This window comes from Oncorhynchus mykiss, chromosome 8 (assembly GCF_013265735.2).
Source record: "Oncorhynchus mykiss isolate Arlee chromosome 8, USDA_OmykA_1.1, whole genome shotgun sequence".
Lineage (NCBI taxonomy): Eukaryota > Metazoa > Chordata > Actinopteri > Salmoniformes > Salmonidae > Oncorhynchus > Oncorhynchus mykiss.
Window position 1 is genome coordinate 39,999,635 of NC_048572.1, and position 17,900 is coordinate 40,017,534.

The 17,900-nt window shown below is 43.1% G+C and overlaps 1 protein-coding gene across 1 annotated transcript in view; it reads right to left on the bottom strand.

Annotated features, from left to right (window-relative positions):
- The window catches only part of slc22a16 (solute carrier family 22 member 16), a 57,799-nt gene extending 40,266 nt beyond the window's left edge, over window positions 1-17,533 (bottom strand). The window contains exons 1-2 of the mRNA XM_036985462.1: window positions 17,399-17,533; window positions 14,486-14,968 (exon numbers count right to left, since the gene is read on the bottom strand). Coding sequence (XP_036841357.1) covers window positions 14,486-14,968; window positions 17,399-17,442 — 527 coding nt within the window. The 5' untranslated portion in view covers window positions 17,443-17,533. The remainder of the gene's footprint in view (window positions 1-14,485; window positions 14,969-17,398) is intronic.
- Between the last annotated feature and the right edge of the window lie 367 nt (window positions 17,534-17,900).

Genomic DNA, 17,900 nt, shown 5'->3' on the forward strand with positions numbered 1-17,900 from the left:
ACATGAGGCGTTCAACTGAGTACCCTATTCTCTGCACAGTGGACACCTAGACCCTAGCTAGACCAAGGGACTACTGGCCTTGGCAGGCATCTTCTTCCCTGTCCTTGCTGGACAACTGGATAATAGCCTACCAGTTGACTTGATATGTCCCCACTGTACCAAGAGTCTTAATCTTTCTCTGTGGCTGTTGACTGGCTGTCACCCTGTAGTGTCAGATAACGTAAACACCTCTCTGAACTGGCACACAATGCTATCCAAACACACACTTTCACACTCTGTTTGTCTGTTTCGTGTTTGAGAAACAAGGATGTTCTAAGGACCTGCTGAGAATAAACCCTCACCCCTAACCCTCACCTATACCCTCATCACCCCTCCATACTCAATGCTCACCTCTCACCTCAGTCATAACATTGGCACTCCTCATAAACCAATCATAGCTTGCTCCATAGCTCATAGCTTTTTAAAAACATATATATATTTTTATTTCACCTTTATTTAACCAGATAGGCCAGTTGAGAACAAGTTCTCATTTACAACTGCGACTTGGCCAAGATAAAGCAAGGCAGTGCGACACAAACAACACAGAGTTACACATGGGATAAACAAACGTACAGTCAATAACACAATAGAAAAGTATATATACAATGTGTGCAAATGTAGTAAGGCAATAAATAGGTCATCGTGGCAAAATAATTACAATTATTAATTAAACACTGGAGTGATAGATGTGCAGAAGATGAATGTGCAAGTAGAGATACTGGGGTGCAAAGGAGCAAAGAATAAATAACAATATGGGGATGAGGTAGTTGGGTGGGCTATTTACAGATGGGCTGTGTACAGGTGCAATGATCAGTAAGCTGCTCTGACAGCTGATGCTTAAAGTTATTGAGGGAGATAGAAGCTTCAGTGATTTTTGCAATTCGTTCCAGTCATTGGCAGCAGAGAACTGGAAGGAAAGGTGACCAAAGGAGGAGCTGACTTTGGGGATGACCAGTGAAATATACCTGCTGGAGCGTGTGCTACAGGTGGGTGCTGCTAAGGTGAGCTGAGATAAGGCGGGGCTTTACCTAGCAAAGACTTATAGATGACCTGGAGCCAGATGGCACTGTGATAGACTACACCCAGATTGCTGAGTAGAGTGTTGGGGGCTATTTTGTAAATGACATCGCCGAAGTCAAGGATCGGTATGATAGTCAGATTTACGAGGGAATGTTTGGCAGGATGCTTTGTTGCAAAATAGGATGCCAGTTCTAGATTTAATTTTGGATTGGAGATGCTTAATGTGAGTCTGGAAGGAGAGTTTACAGTCTAGTCTAACCAGACACCTAGGTATTTGTAGTTGTCCACATATTCTAAGTCAGAACAGTCCAGAGTAGTGATGCTAAACGGGTGGGCAGGTGTGGGCAGCGATTGGTTGAAGAGCATGCATTTAGTTTTACTTGCATTTAAGAGCAGTTAGAGACCACGGAAGGAGTGTTGTATGGCATTGAAGCTTGTCTGGAGGTTTGGTAACACAGTGTCCAAAGAAGGGTCAGATGTTTACAGAATGGTGTTGTCTGAATAGAGGTGGATCAGAGAATCACCAGAGGCAAGCGCAACATCATTGATGTATAGAGAGCAAAGAGTCGGCCCGAGAATTGAACCCTGTGGCACCCCCATAGAGTCTGACAGAGGTCTGGAAAACAGGCCCTCCGATTTGACACACTGAACTCTATCTGAGAAGTAGTTGTTGAACCAAGCGAGGCAGTCATTTGAGAAACCAAGGCTGTTGATTCTGCCGCTAAGAATGCGATGATTGACAGAGTCGAAAGCCTTGGCCAGGTCGATGAAGACGACTGCACAGTACTGTCTTTTATCAATGGCGGTTATGATATTGTTTAGGACCTTGAGCGTGGTTGAGGTACACCCATGACCAGCTCGAAAACCAGATTGCATAGCGAAGAATGTACGGTGGGATTCGAAATGGTCGGTGATCTGTTTGTTAACTTGGCTTTTAAAGACTTTAGAAAGGCAGGGTAGGATAGATATTGGTCTGTAACTGTTTGGGTCTAGAGTGTCTTCCCCTTTGAAGAGGGAGATGGCCGCGGCAGCATTCCAATCTTTAGGGATCTCAGACGTTCTGAAAGAGAGGTTGAAGATACTAGTAAATAGGGTTGCAACAATTGCGACGGATAATTTAAGAAAGTGTGTCCAGATTGTCTAGCCCAGCTGATTTGCAGGGGTCCAGATTTTGCAGCTCTTTCAGAACATCAACTATCTGGATTTGGGTGAAGGAGAAATGGGGAGGCTTGGGCAAGTTGCTGTGGGGGATGAAGAGCTTTTGACGGGGTAGGGGTAGCCAGGTGAGAGCATGGCCAGCCTTAGAAAAATGCTTATTTAAATTCTCAATTATAGTGGATTTATCAGTGGTGACAGTGTTTCCTGGCCTCAGTGCAGTGGGCAGCTGGGAGGAGGTGCTCTTATTCTCCATGGACTTTACAGTGTCCCAGAACTTTTGGGAGTTTGTGCTACAGGATGCATATTTCTGTTTGAAAAAGCTAGCCTTTGATTTCCTAACTGCCTGTTTCCTAATTTTATGAGGGAAAACATTTTGTTTTGGGAATTTTCAAAGTACTTTCAATATTATTGGTTGATCACTGTTCTGCAAAATACAGTGCCTTCGGAAAGTATTCAGACCCTTGACCTCTTCCACATGTTGTTAGGTTACAGCCTTATTCTAAAATGTATAAATATATTTCCCCCTCATCAATGTACACACTATACCCCATAATGACCAAGCAAAAACATTTTTATATTTTTATATATTTTTGCTAATTTATTAAACATAACCGGAAATGTAACATTTACATAAGTATTCAGATCCTTTACTCAGTACTTTGGCAGCGATTACACCCTTAAGTCTTCTTGGGTATGACGCAATTGTGCACCACCCAATCCCAGCCGGTTGTGATACAGCCATGGATCGAACCAGGGTGTTCGTGGTAATGCCTCTATCACTAAGATGCAGTGTCTTAGACAGTTGCGCCACTCGGGAGCCCCATGACATGTATTTTTTTCCCGCTGCCCGTGTTTCAATACAGGTGCATGATAATGGTCCATTCTAAATCAAAACAGATGTCACCCCATATATTATTGAGTATATGTAAAGACAACATTAAATCAAGAATCGTCCGATGGTTGACAATATCAGCCAATATCACTTGTGAATTATATATTATCACTTGTGAATGATGCCCAGCATAAGAAACAATGCCTTTTTTTTTGGCAACTTTTTCGAATCACAGTCGCACACCTGACGTAGCATAGCCCATAGGCCTACATGTTTTAATACAGTTTGTATCACAACTGAATTGGCCAAATAACTTCATAGAATTAAGCACACTAATACGCTTTACAATGGGTGTAGAGCCTAACTGGCATACATAGGTGGTGAGTGAGTTTCAAGTTTGGGGAAGATCATTTTCACCATAAAAATGCACCTTTCTAATAAAAGCATTACATGCATAATTGCATGGCTATTCTGTGTTGAGCGGTTAACAAAGAAATAGGTCCTCCTATATGCTTAATTTGGAGTTATTAATGTAGCTTTAGATGTTCTACAAACGTTGGGCTATGTGTTTTGGTTTTTAATTCATTGTGAAGCTGTATGATGCGACTCTAATGATGATTTGAAAAAAGTAACTTGAAATGCATGAGCTCTGCTTTGTTTTCTTTGTGCAGGCTGTACACACTACATCAGTCACTCATTCACAATTTGATAAGCACTTGATAATGCCTAGAATTTCACTGCACTCTAAACAAATCCATGCCTTTTGTGGCCAGTGGCCGTTATGCTCTTCCCCCTGAGTGCTTCTCGTTAGGCCTACTCAAGTAGTAGGCCTAACGAACAGCCAAAGCACTAGCCTAATTCAATCTACTATCCTCCATAGTACAAAAGTCAGCCTATTCTATTCTGTGTGAGAAATAAATATTCCCAACATGGTCTGGGACAGTTGTGGGATGCCAAATTAATACAACCACTTTAAGCTAAACAGATCAGAATGTTTAGCTTAAAATGTTGATAAACTATTAGGCTATTTCTTCACAATATAAGCGCAGCAATGCGCACATGGTAGTAGGCTATAAGTACTAATATTCCAAATCTTGTCTGCTAGGAATTCTAAGCAAATCTGGTCTGCTAAATGAACTAGTGCAGTCCACAGCCATACTGTATCAGGGCCTAACATAAGGACAACTCAGAGTATGCTATTCTGTTCTTCTTACATAGACCACATTTTCTTTATATCATGCCTCTTTAGACCTGTCTAACATAAATCATGGATTTATTGTGAAGGTGCAGGCTATATTACATGGATTTATTGTGAAGGTGCAGGCTATATTACATGGATTTATTGTGAAGGTGCAGGCTAAACTACATGGATTTCTTAGACTTTTTAAAATGTATATGTTCCAAAGGTCTGCATCAGCAGCTTGTGTGGAAGCCAGGAGATGCTAAATGTTAATTAACGGTCAATTACCGTGAGACCGACAGTTATTTCCCCCGGCTGGCTAAATTTTGTGACCGCCAAAGCCCTAGAAGTGACGCTTGGCATTTAGGCCAAAGAGTTAACTATTGGTTTCATCAGACCAAAGAATCTTGTTTCTCATGGTCTGAGAGTCTTTAGTTAACCTTTGGCAAACTCCAAGCGGGCTGTCATGTGCCTTTTACTTTGGAGTGGCTTCCGTCTGGCCACTCTACCATAAAGGCTTGATTGGTGGATTCTACAGAGATGGTTGTCCTTCTGGAAGCTTCTCCCATCTCCACAAAGGAACTCTAGAGCTCCGTCAGAGTGACCATCGGGTTCTTTGTCACCTCCCTGACCAAGGCCCTTCTCCCCAGATTGCTCAGTTTGGCCAGGCGGCCAGCCAGCTCTAAGAAGAGTCTTGGTGGTTCCAAACTTCTGCCATTTAAGAATGATGGAGGCCACTGTGTTCTTGGGGACCTTCAATGCTGCAGAAATGTTTTGTCACCCTTCCCAAGATATGTGCCTCAACACAATCCTGTCTCGGAGCTCAACAGACAATTCCTTTGACCTCATGGCTTGGTTTTTGCTCTGAGATGCACTGTCTTCTGTGTGACCTTATATAGACATGCGTGTGCCTTTCCAAATAATGTCCAATCAATAGAATTTACCACAGGTGGACTCCATTCAAGTTGTAGAACCATCTCAAGGATAATCAATGGAAACAGGATGCATATGAGCTCAATTTCAAGTCTCATAGCAAAGGGTCTGAATTCTTATGTTTTTTTATTTATTCATACATTTCTAAACCTTTCTAAAAAACGGTTTTCACTTTGTCATTATGGGGTATTGTGTGTAGATTTATGTGGAAATTATTTATTTAATCCATTTTAGAATAAGGCTGTTAAAGTAACAAAATGTGGAAAAAGTAGAAAATTATAGAATGGCAAACCAAATAAATATGTATAGCAGCCTAGATGTATGGTAAATGGGTGTTTCTTCCCTGGCAGTGGCAAGAATGATGACAAATTACAGGTTACGTGTGTGCACTGTGGAGGCCCGTTGGAGGCTTGACCACTTTGGCCAATAAAAAATAAATCCTTGATGTTCATAAAATTCCACGGACCCTTCTCTTGTGTAGTGGAACCCAGAATGACATGTGACCACTTGTTTACGGTGACACCGTTCTGCTGAGGACAGCACAACTAGAGTGGCCATCGCAAAGTCCAAGGAGCCTGACCCTCTTTGGAATTTGCTGTAGCCCTGCTTGGGATATTTAGCCTACATTGGCAATTAGTTGAGACACAGGGCCCGTTCTAGCTTGGTGTGTCAGGGTGGGCAATTGGAAATGTAAATTGGGCCAAGTTGGAGGTAACAATGCATTTAGACGTAGTAATGATTTATGTTCACTACTTAGACAATTGATTTGATAGCATGTTAAATCCATGCAAATAAATTTGATGAATTGATAGTTCACTTCTGTTGTCTTGTATTCTGTAATATGGTATATTGTAACACTGTCTTCAAGCTAATCAAATGTCATTTGTGATACAGTGAGTGAGCTACACAATACATTGAAATACATACTAACAATAAAGCTCTCCTCGCAAACAGTGCAATGATATTAAAGGGAAATTTCACAGCTGCTCTAGTGAAAAGTTTGGACACCTACTCATTCAAGGTTCTCTTTATTTTTACTATTTTCTACATTGTAGAATAATAGTGAAAACATCAAAACTAAGAAATAACACATATGGAATCATGTAGTAACCAAAAAAGTGTTAAACAAATCTAAATATATTTTAGATTCTTCAAAGTAACCACCCTTTGCCTTGATGACAGCTTTGCATACTCTTTAAATTCTTTCAACCAGCTTCATAAGGTAGTCACCTGAACTGCATTTCAGTTAACAGGTGTGCCTTGTGAAACGTAGCTTCCCCTGGAATGCTTTTCCAAGTTTTGAAGGAGTTCCCACATATGCTGAGCACTTGTTGGCTGCTTTTCCATCACTCTGTGGTCCAACTCATCCCAAACCATCGCAATTGGGTTGAGGTCGGTTGATTGTGGAGGCCAGAACATCTGATGCAGCACTCCATCACTCTCCTTCTTGGTCAAATAGCCCTTACACAGCCTGGAGGTGTGTTGGGTCAGTGTCCTGTTAAAAAAACAAATGATAGTCCCACTAAGCGCAAAACAGATGGGATGACGTATCGCTGCAGAATGCTGTGGTAGCCATGCTAGTTAAGTGTGCCTCGAATTTAAATAAATCACAGACACTGTCACCAGCAAAGCACCCACACACCATCACACCTCTTCCTCCATGCTTCACGGCGGGAACCACAAATGCGGAGATCATCCGTTCACCTACTCTGCATCTCACAAAGACATGGTGGTTGGAAGCAAAAATCTCCAATTTGGACTCATCAGCCCAAAGGACAGATTTCCACCAGTTTAAATGTCCATTGCTCGTGTTTCTTGGCCCAAGCAAGTCTCTTCTTCTTATAGGTGTCCTTTAGTAGTGGTTTCTTTGCAGCAATTCGACCATGAAGGCCTGATTCACGCAGTCTCCTCTGAACAGTTGATGTTGAAATGTGTCTGTTACTTGAACTTTGAAGCATTCATTTGGGTAACTCTAGAGTCTGGTAACTTTAATGAACTTGTCCTCTACAGCAGAGGTAACTGGGTATTCCTTTCCTGTGGCGGTCCTCATGAGAGACAGTTTCATCGTAGCGCTTGATGTTTTTTGCGACTGCATTTGCAGAAACTTTCAAAGTTCTTGAAATTCTCCTTATTGGGTTAAAGTAATGGTGGACTGCTGTTTCTCTTTGCTTATTTGAGCTCTTCTTGCCATAATAGGGACTTGGTCTTTTACAAAATAGGGCTATCTTCTGTATACCACCCATACTTTATCAGAACACAACTGATTGGCTCAACCGCATTAAGGAAATAAATCCACAAATGAACTTTTAACAAGGCACACCTGTTAATTGAAATGCATTCCAGGTGACTACCTCATGAAGCTTGTTGAGAGAATGCCAAGAGTGTGAAAAGCTGTCATCAAGTAAAGGGTGGCTACATTGAAGAATCTAAAATCTAAAATATATTTTGATTTGTTTAACACTGTTACTACATGATTCCATATGTGTTATTTCATAGTTTTGATGTCTTCACTATTATTCTACAATGTAGAAAATAGTAAAAATAAAGAAAACCCTTGAATGAGTAGGTGTGTCCAAACTTTTGATGGGTACTGTACAGTGCCTTGCAAAATAATTCATCTCCCTTTGCGTTTTTCCTATTTTGTTGCATTACAACCTGTAATTTAAATGCATTTTTATTACAGGTATTGGACATACACAAAATAATCCAAATTGGTGAAGTGGAATGAAAAAAAAATACTTGTTTCAAAAAATCAAAATAAAAAACAAATGGAAAAGTGGTGCATGCAGATGTACTCACCCCCTTTGCTATGAAGCCCCTAAATAAGTTATGGTGCAACCTTCAAAAGTCACAGAATTAGTTAAATGAAGTCCACCTATGTGCAATCTAAGTGTCACATGATCTTTCACATGATCTCAGTATATACAGTGGGGAGAACAAGTATTTGATACACTGCCGATTTTGCAGGTTTTTCTTCCTTACAACGCATGTAAAGGTCTGTAATTTTTATCATAGGTACATTTCAACTGTGAGGGGCGGAATCTAAAACAGAAATCCAGAAAATCACATTGTATGATTTTTAAGTAATTAATTTGCATTTTATTGCATGACATGAGTATTTGATACATCAGAAAAGCAGAACTTAATATTTGGTACAGAAACCTTTGTTTGCAATTACAGAGATCATACGTTTCCTGTAGTTCATGACCAGGTTTGCACACACTGCAGCAGGGATTTTGGCCCACTCCTCCATACAGACCTTCTTCAGATCCTTCAGGTTTCGGGGCTGTCGCTGGGCAATACGGATTTTCAGCTCCCTCCAAAGATTTTCTATTGGGTTCAAGTCTGGAGACTGGCTAGGCCACTCCAGGACCTTGAGATGCTTCTTACGGAGCCACTCCTTAGTTGCCCTGGCTGTGTGTTTCGGGTCGATGTCATGCTGGAAGACCCAGCCACGACCCATCTTCCATGCTCTTACTGAGGGAAGGAAGTTGTTGGCCAAGATCTTGTGATACATGGCCCCATCCATCCTCCCCTCAATACGGTGCAATCGTCCTGTCCCCTTTGCAGAAAAGCATCCCCAAAGAATGATGTTTCCACCTCCATGGTTCACGGTTGGGATGGTGTTCTTGGGGTTGTACTCATCCTTCTTCTTCCTCCAAACAAGTGGAGTTTAGACCAAAAAGCTATATTTTTGTCTCATCAGACCACATGACCTTCTCCCATTCCTCTTCTGGATCATCCAGATGGTCATTGGCAAACTTCAGACGGGCCTGGACATGCGCTGGCTTGAGCAGGGGGACCTTGCGTGCGCTGTAGGATTTGAATCCATGAAGGCGTAGTGTGTTACTAATGGTTTTCTTTGAGACTGTGGTCCCAGCTCTCTTTAGGTCATTGACCAGGTCCTGCCTTGTAGTTCTGGGCTGATCCCTCACCTTCCTCATGATCATTGATGCCCCACGAGGTGAGATCTTGCATGGAGCCCCAGACTGAGGGTGATTGACCGTCATCTTGAACTTCTTCCATTTTCTAATAATTGCGCCAACAGTTGTTGCCTTCTCACCAAGCTGCTTGCCTATTGTCCTGTAGCCCATCCCAGCCTTGTGCAGGTCTACAATTGTATCCCTGATGTCCTTACACAGTTCTCTAGTCTTGGCCATTGTGGAGAGGTTGGAGTCTGTTTGATTGAGTGTGTGGACAGGTGTCTTTTATACAGGTAACGAGTTCAAACAGGTGCAGTTAATACAGGTGATGAGTGGAGAACAGGAGGCTTCTTAAAGAAAAACTAACAGGTCTGTGAGTGCCGGAATTCTTACTGGTTGGTAGGTGATCAAATACTTATGTCATGCAATAAAATGCTAATTAATTACTTAAAAACCATACAATGTGATTTTCTGGATTTTTGTTTTAGATTCCGTCTCTCACAGTTGAAGTGTACCTATGAAAAAAATTACAGACCTCTACATGCTTTTCAAGTAGGAAAACCTGCAAAATTGGCAGTGTATCAAATACTTGTTCTCCCCACTGTATATACACCTGTTCTGAAAGGCCCCAGCGTCTGCAACACCACTAAGCAAGGGGCACCACCAAGCAAGCGGCACCATGAAGACCAAGGAGCTCTCCAAACAGGTCAGGAACAGGTCAGAGCACCATTAAAAAAGAATAATAATAATAAAGTAAAAAATGCAAAGAATATGGCACCACAACAAACCTGCCAAGAGAGCCCACCAAAACTCATGGACTAGGCAAGGAGGGCATTAATCAGAGAGACAACAAAGAGACCAAAGATAACCCTGAAGGAGCTGCAAAGCTCCACAGTGGAGATTGGAGTATCTGTCCATAGGACCACTTTAAGCAGTACACTCCACATGTGGGAGACTCCCCAAACATATGGAAAAAAAAGTACTCTGGTCAGATGAGACTAAAATTGAGCTTTTTGACCATCAAAGAAAACGCTATATCTGGCGCGAACCAAACACCTCTCATCACCCCGAGAAAACCATCCCCACAGTGAAGCATGGTGTTCTTGAGGGAAACCTGGAAACCTCAAACCTCTTCCAGCGATTTGAGACTGGGAGGAGGTTCACCTTCCAGCAGGACAATGAACCTAAGCATACTGCTAAAGCAACACTCAAGTGGTTTAAGGGGAAACATTTAAATGTCTTGAAATGGCCTAGTCAAAGCCCAGACCTCAATCCAATTGAGAATCTGTGGTATGACTTAAAGATTGCTCTACACCAGCGGAACCCAACCAACTTGAAGGAGCTGGACCAGTTTTGCATTGAAGGATGGGCAAAAATCCCAGTGGCTAGATGTGCCAAGCTTATAGAGACATACCTCAAGAGACTTGCAGCTGTAATTGCGGCAAAAGGTGGCTATACAAAGTATTGCCTTTAGGGGGGGGGGGGGGGGGGGGTGAATAGTTGCACGCTCAAGTTGTCCGTTTCTTTTCTTATTTATTGTTTGTTTTAATTCATGAGGTGGAGGACCGCCCTGTGGATGCGTGAGCTCTTCTTGAAAAGAGGAATCATCAGAAGCAGCCATTGTGGCTATTCATTCAATAGACAGTGCGCGGTACATTGTCATCTATAGACGGTACAATAGCTCCTTTTAACCTGTAAACTTGTACCGGCCCAGTTTTGAAAAGCCTTTGAGGGTGGGAACAAGGAAGTATGGCTTCCGTAAGGATGTTGTTTTTACAAACCGAAAATGAGTCAAGAAAATTAAAATATTAGAGAAAATGAGTCAACCTACACTGAACAAAAATATAAATGCAACATGCAACAATTTCAAAGATTTTATTGAGTTACAGTTCCAATGACAAAATCTGTCACCTTAAATAAATTCCTTATGACCTAATCTATGGATTTCACATAACTGGGACATGAATCTGTTAGTCACAGAGACCTTTAAAAAAAGGTAGGGGTGTTGGTCAGAAACCCAGTCAGAATCTTCGCATAGAGTTGTGGAATGTTGTTCCACTCCTCTTCAATAGCTGTGTGAAGTTGCTGGATATTGGCGGGAACTGGAACATGCTGTCGTACACGTCGATCCAGAGGATCCAAAACATGCTCAATGGGTGACATGTCTGGTGAGTACGCAGGCCGTGGAAGAACTGGGCCATTTTCAGCTTCCAGGAATTGTGTACAGATCCTTGCGACATGGAGCCGTGCATTACCATGCTGAAACATGAGGTGGTTGTGGAAGATGAATGCCACGGCAATGGGCCTCAGTATCTTGTCATAGTATTTATTTGTTTATTTCTGTGTTTCAAATTGCGGATCGTTGTCCGTAGCTTATGCCTGCCCATACCATAACCCAACCGCCACTATGGGGCACTTTGTTCACAACGTTGAAATCAGAAAACTGCTCGCCCACACGACGCCACACACACTGTCTGCCATCTGCCCGGTACAGTTTAAACTGCGATTCATCCGTGAAGGGCACACTTCTCCAGCGTGCCAGTGTCCATCGAAGGTGAGCATTTGTAGGTACACCGAACTGCAGTCAGGTCAAGACCCTGGTGAGAACGACGAGCATGCAGATGAGCTTCCCTAAGACGTTTTCTGACAGTTTTGTGCATAAATTATTTGGTTGTGTAAACCTACAGTTTCATCAGCTGTCTCAGAGCATCTCACAGGTGAAGAAGACAGATGTGGAGGTTCTGGGCCGGTGTGGTTACACATGGTTTGTGGTTGTGAGGCTCTGGTGGAAATTCCTGCAGTCAGCATGCCAATTGTATGCTCCCTCCAAACTCGAGACATCAGTGTCATTGTGTTTGTGACAAAGCTGCACATTTTAGAGTGGCCTTTTATTAACCCCAGCACAAGGTGCAACTGTGTAATTATGATGCTGTTTAATCATCTTCTTGATGTGCCACACCTGTTAGGTGGATTGATTATCTTGTCAAAGGAGAAATGCTCACTAACAGGGACGTAAACAAATTTGTGCACAAAATGATTTGAGAGAAATTAGCTTTTTCGTGCATGTGGACAATTTCTGGAAACTTTTATTTAACTCGTGAAACATGGGATCAACACTTTACATGTTGCATTTTATATATTTGTTCAGTGTAGATATCCTGCAACGTTCTGGCAGATAGGAACAACGTTGAGACAAGTTCAATGACTCTACTGAACAAGGACAACTATATCTTCTCGCGTGATCATGCAGTCGGCGAAACACAAAGGCCACAACAATTCTACAAAACATGACTCCATTAATGTTTTGATCAGCAGGCTCAATCAACCAATGAAAGAAAACACAGCTATTGGGCATAAATATGTTTGAAACACTTTCTCATCGCTCATAATGATTAGGGAGACTGGAAAACCACCCCAAATAGTGTCTTGCGGTGAAGTTTCACTTTAAGCTGCATGTATTTGTATTTATTACATTTAGGGAAGTTTACGACAGTGTCAAAGTTTATTACTAGCACAGGAGGCCGGCAAAACGACAGGTCATGGGCAAGAGGTCAGTAATCCAGATCAGTGTCAAAAAGGTACAGAACGGCAGGCAGTCTCAGGGTCAGGACAGGCAGAGGTCAATAATCTAGTGTGGTGTGACAAGGTACAGAACGGGCAGGCAGGCTCAGGGTCGGCAGAATGGTCAAAAATTACTTATCATAACCGCCATCGATAAAAGACAGTACTGTGCAGCTGTCTTCATCGACCTTGCCAAGGCTTTCGACTCTGTCAATCACCATATTCTTGTCGGCAGACTCAGTAGCCTTGGTTTTTCTGATGACTGCCTTGCCTGGTTCACCAACTACTTTGCAGACAGAGTTCAGTGTGTCAAATCGGAGGGCATGCTGTCCGGTCCTCTGGCAGTCTCTATGGGGGTGCCACAGGGTTCAATTCTTGGGCCGACTCTTTTCTCTGTTTATATCAATGATGTTGCTCTTGCTGCGGGCGATTCCCTGATCCACCTCTACGCAGACGACACCATTCTATATACTTCCGGCCCGTCCTTGGACACTGTGCTATCTAACTTCCAAACGAGCTTCAATGCCATACAACACTCCTTCCGTGGCCTCCAACTGCTCTTAAACGCTAGTAAAACCAAATGCATGCTTTTCAACCGTTCGCTGCCTTCACCCGCACGCCTGACTAGCATCACCACCCTGGATGGTTCCGAACTTGAATATGTGGACATCTATAAGTACCTAGGTGTCTGTCTAGACTGTAAACTCTCCTTCCAGACTCATATCAAACATCTCCAATCAAAAATCAAATCTAGAGTTGGCTTTCTATTCCGCAACAAAGCCTCCTTCACTCACGCCTCCAAACTTACCCTAGTAAAACTGACTATCCTACCGATCCTCGACTTCGGCGATGTCATCTACAAAATTGCTTCCAACACTCTACTCAGCAAACTGGATGCAGTTTATCACAGTGCCATCCGTTTTGTCACTAAAGCACCTTATACCACCCACCACTGCGACCTGTATGCTCTAGTCGGCTGGCCCTCGCTACATATTCGTCGCCAGACCCACTGGCTCCAGGTCATCTACAAGTCCATGCTAGGTAAAGCTCCGCCTTATCTCAGTTCACTGGTCACGATGGCAACACCCACCCGTAGCACACGCTCCAGCAGGTGTATCTCACTGATCATCCCTAAAGCCAACACCTCATTTGGCCGCCTTTCGTTCCAGTTCTCTGCTGCCTGTGACTGGAACGAATTGCAAAAATCGCTGAAGTTGGAGACTTTTATCTCCCTCACCAACTTCAAACATCTGCTATCTGAGCAGCTAACCGATCGCTGCAGCTGTACATAGTCTATCGGTAAATAGCCCACCCATTTTTACCTACCTCATCCCCATACTGTTTTTATTTATTCACTTTTCTGCTCTTTTGCACACCAATTACCTGTACATGACCATCTGATCATTTATCACTCCAGTGTTAATCTGCAAAATTGTAATTATTCGCCTACCTCCTCATGCCTTTTGCACACAATGTATATAGACTCTCTTTTTTTCTACTGTGTTATTGACTTGTTAATTGTTTACTCCATGTGTAACTCTGTGTTGTCTGTTCACACTGCTATGCTTTATCTTGGCCAGGTCGCAGTTGCAAATGAGAACTTGTTCTCAACTAACCTGCCTGGTTAAATAAAGGTGAAATAAAAAAATTTAAAAAATTAAAAATATATTTTGCTCTCCCTCACATAAAACAAATTGCTCTACACCACTGATGACGACGTCCATGTTTTGTCATCGACACCCTTCCAGTTATCAAGGTTCTCCAAGGCACAGGGACACCGCAGGGGACAGACATGATCCCCATATTTGGGATTAAGTAGGTGGGGAGAGCTACTCTTACCTATCAGCGATGTCCCCAAACACCAGTGCTCCGATCAGCACCCCCATCATAAACGTGGGCTGACACAGCTTGGCCAGCCATTCCCTGTCACACACCAGGTCCCAGTCCGTCACGATGCTCTGATACACCTCACTGTGGTCGTACACGTAATGGTAGTTCCCGTCACACTTTTCCGTCGTCCTGTTGACGACCTGCTCGTAGGTAAAATCTGTGGGGTTCATCCGCTGAGTGCGCTGGCAGGTGCTAAGCTCCCACTGTTGGCCCACAGCCGTTCGGACCACCATGGGCCCGTTCGCCGGTTTGAAGAATGGTAGCACCTCCTCCAGGGAAGCACCAGTGTGGTTCCCATACAGGACGTCAGTGATGTTACCTGGCGGAGCACAGACAAAGTTTGGCCTCTCCACGAGGAACACGGAGGCCAGGTAGTGGATTCCACAGGCTATGGCTTGGAAGACAGCAGCAAAGTACAGACATGCCTGGAACCTAGGAGGCGGAGAGGAGGATGAGAGGTGAGTATAATATAGGGGGTTCAATAAAAGGATAACATGAGGAAGTTGCATTGTAAAACTTTGCCCTGTAAATGTACAGCATTATACTGGCAGCAGAGTTGCCAGTTGAATACTGTAATTTAGCTTTACAGAAGGGATGCTTAATTAACCCTATGGATAAGAAAGGTTTTCAGGGCATTGCTTGTGTACTACAAGTGTGAACTACAATTCCGAGGCTGTTTTAAACTCATTAATGTCAATAATCATCGCTTGCCAAACAGTTTTCGAAACATATGCTGATATACCTTTATCTTTCATATCAGTGAGAAAGAATTGTTCAATTAAAAATGTAAAATCAAATCAAATATACACTTAATGTAGGGGTTTTGCACAGATCCATATGCTGTGTGCCTCCAGCTGACAAACTACACTTCCTCCCCAGTTACGCTTACACACAGGTGTTCGGAGCATGCTAGATAGCTAATTAGCACAGGTGGCCGCCTATGTCCTCTGTCTGTCTTCTGTAAACAAGCACTGTAACATGTAGCTATGGCCCGTGTGTCACGTTCGTCGAAGTGAGGAGACCAAAGTGCAGCGTGATGTGAATACATTATACTTTTAATAAAGACGGACACTAAACAAACTATACAAAATAACAAAACGACTGTGACGCTATCATACAAACGTGCAGACACAGGCAACTAGACATAGACAATAACCCACAAAATACCCAAAGCAGATGGCTGCCTAAATATGGTTCCCAATCAGAGACAACGATAAACAGCTGCCTCTAATTGAGAACCAATCTAGGCAACCATAGACATACATTAACACTTAGATGGTAAACAACCCCATAAACCTACAAAGCCCCTAGACAGTAAAAAAAACCACATACATCACCCATGTCACACCCTGACCTAACCAAAATATGTAAAGAAAACAAAGAATACTCAGGTCAGGGCATGACAGTACCCCCCCACAAAGGTGCGGACTCCGCACCTCCGGAAACCTAATCAAAAGGGGAGGGTCCTGGTGGGCCTTTTTCACGGCGGCGGTTCGGATGCGGGAGGTGGACCCCGCTCTACCTCAGTCTTGGCCCACTTAGGTGACGCCTCTGGAGCGGGGACCCTCGCAGCGGGCCCCGGACTGAAGATCATCGTAGAGGGCGCCACTGGACGGAAAGGCGCCTCTGGACTGAGGAGCGGCTCTGGTTCCGGACTGCGACCCGTCGTGGTAGGTTCCGGACAGCGACCCGTCGTGGTAGGTTCCGGACTGCGACCCGTCGTGGTAGGTTCCGGACTGCGACACGTCGTGGTAGGTTCCGGTCTGCGACCCGTCGTGGTAGGTTCCGGTCTGCGACCCGTCGTGGTAGGTTCCGGACTGCGACCCGTCATGGTAGGTTCCGGACTGCGACCCGTCGTGGTAGGTTCCGGTCTGCGGCCCGTCGTAGGAGGTTCCCGGTCTGCGGCCCGTCTGGCATCTGTTTGAACTTGTTACACTTGTGTGGGTTGTAGACTCCGTCTCATGCTACCACTAGAATGAAAGCACCGCCAGCATTCAAAAGTGACCAAAACATCAGCCAGGAAGCATAGGAACTGAGAAGTGGTCTGTGGTTACCACCTGCAGAACCACTCCTTTATTGGGGGTGTCTTGCTAATTGCCTATAATTTCCACCTGTTGTCTATGCCATTTGCACAACAGCATGTGGAATTTGTTGTCAATCAGTGTTGCTTCCTAAGTGGACAGTTTGATTTCACAGAAGTGTGATTGACTTGGAGTTACATTGTGTTGTTTAAGTATTCCCTTTATTTTTTTGAGTAGTGTATATTACCACGCATTCTACAGTGTTTTCCCGTTTAAATTACAGGAAAGTCTTAGTGTGCATCAAATAAATAAAACCGTTACTATCCAACATAATTGATACATGCGTTCTTATAATAAAGTAGCCTAACAAAAAAAATATTCTTCATATGCAAAAAATCCAAACATTAACTATACAGTAGGTGTACATTAAGTGTTATGGTTGCATAGTGAGAATGAAAAAAATTAATATATTCTAAAAGAGAATGTCTATACAATTTTAACGCGTCAATGATGCAAGGCACTACACATCCGTCTCTCTAAAAGCAAGTTCATACCAACTTGAAGAAGGAAGAAAGCTGCTGCATTTTGTGTGCAGAGAAAAAGAAACATCCACTTTAAGGTCTGCCATATTTAGGGCTACTATGTAGGCTAACCATAAATATAACCATAATCCCCATAGAGCTATTTAAAAATATTTTAAAAACTCTTGACTACAAGAGGGTATACGGTCATCATATTCCTATGGAGGGTGGTCGACTGAACAGGACACATTCTTATAGTTTACGATAGCAAGGTTAAACTGATTCAATGCAATAAACATATATTGTTCCGGGTAACCTACCTTTTGAAGTGTCCAAACTCATCGAATATACGCTCCACGCTCATAACTCGTTGACAGGTCTGGCTCGCCACTGACAATTTGTAAATGTTGGCTTTCACTTGAACACGGAGTAGGAGGGGCGCGCAAATAGGGGACATTTCCACTCAGTGCGGCTAACAGGAAACATTTTTTTCGCAACTATGGTCAAGAGTGTGGCCAAGGGTGAATTTGACAGCTCCGTAGGCTGGGATTTTTTTCATATTTTTTTCTCCATGATATATATTTTTTATCACCGCTATATGGATAAAATGTTACACATTTGGCTTAGCCATGATGTTTCCTTTGATCAGTCGGATAAGCACTTAGGCCTAACACCTCGTCAATTCACTGCTTTCGGAGATCCAGTGATTCATCATTCTAGCACTCCAAAATAATACAGTGTCCTTCTGTTTTCTTTGATGAAAGACATCACATTCACTCAATCAATTATCCTACTACATTAAATCATTCATAGACGCCAACT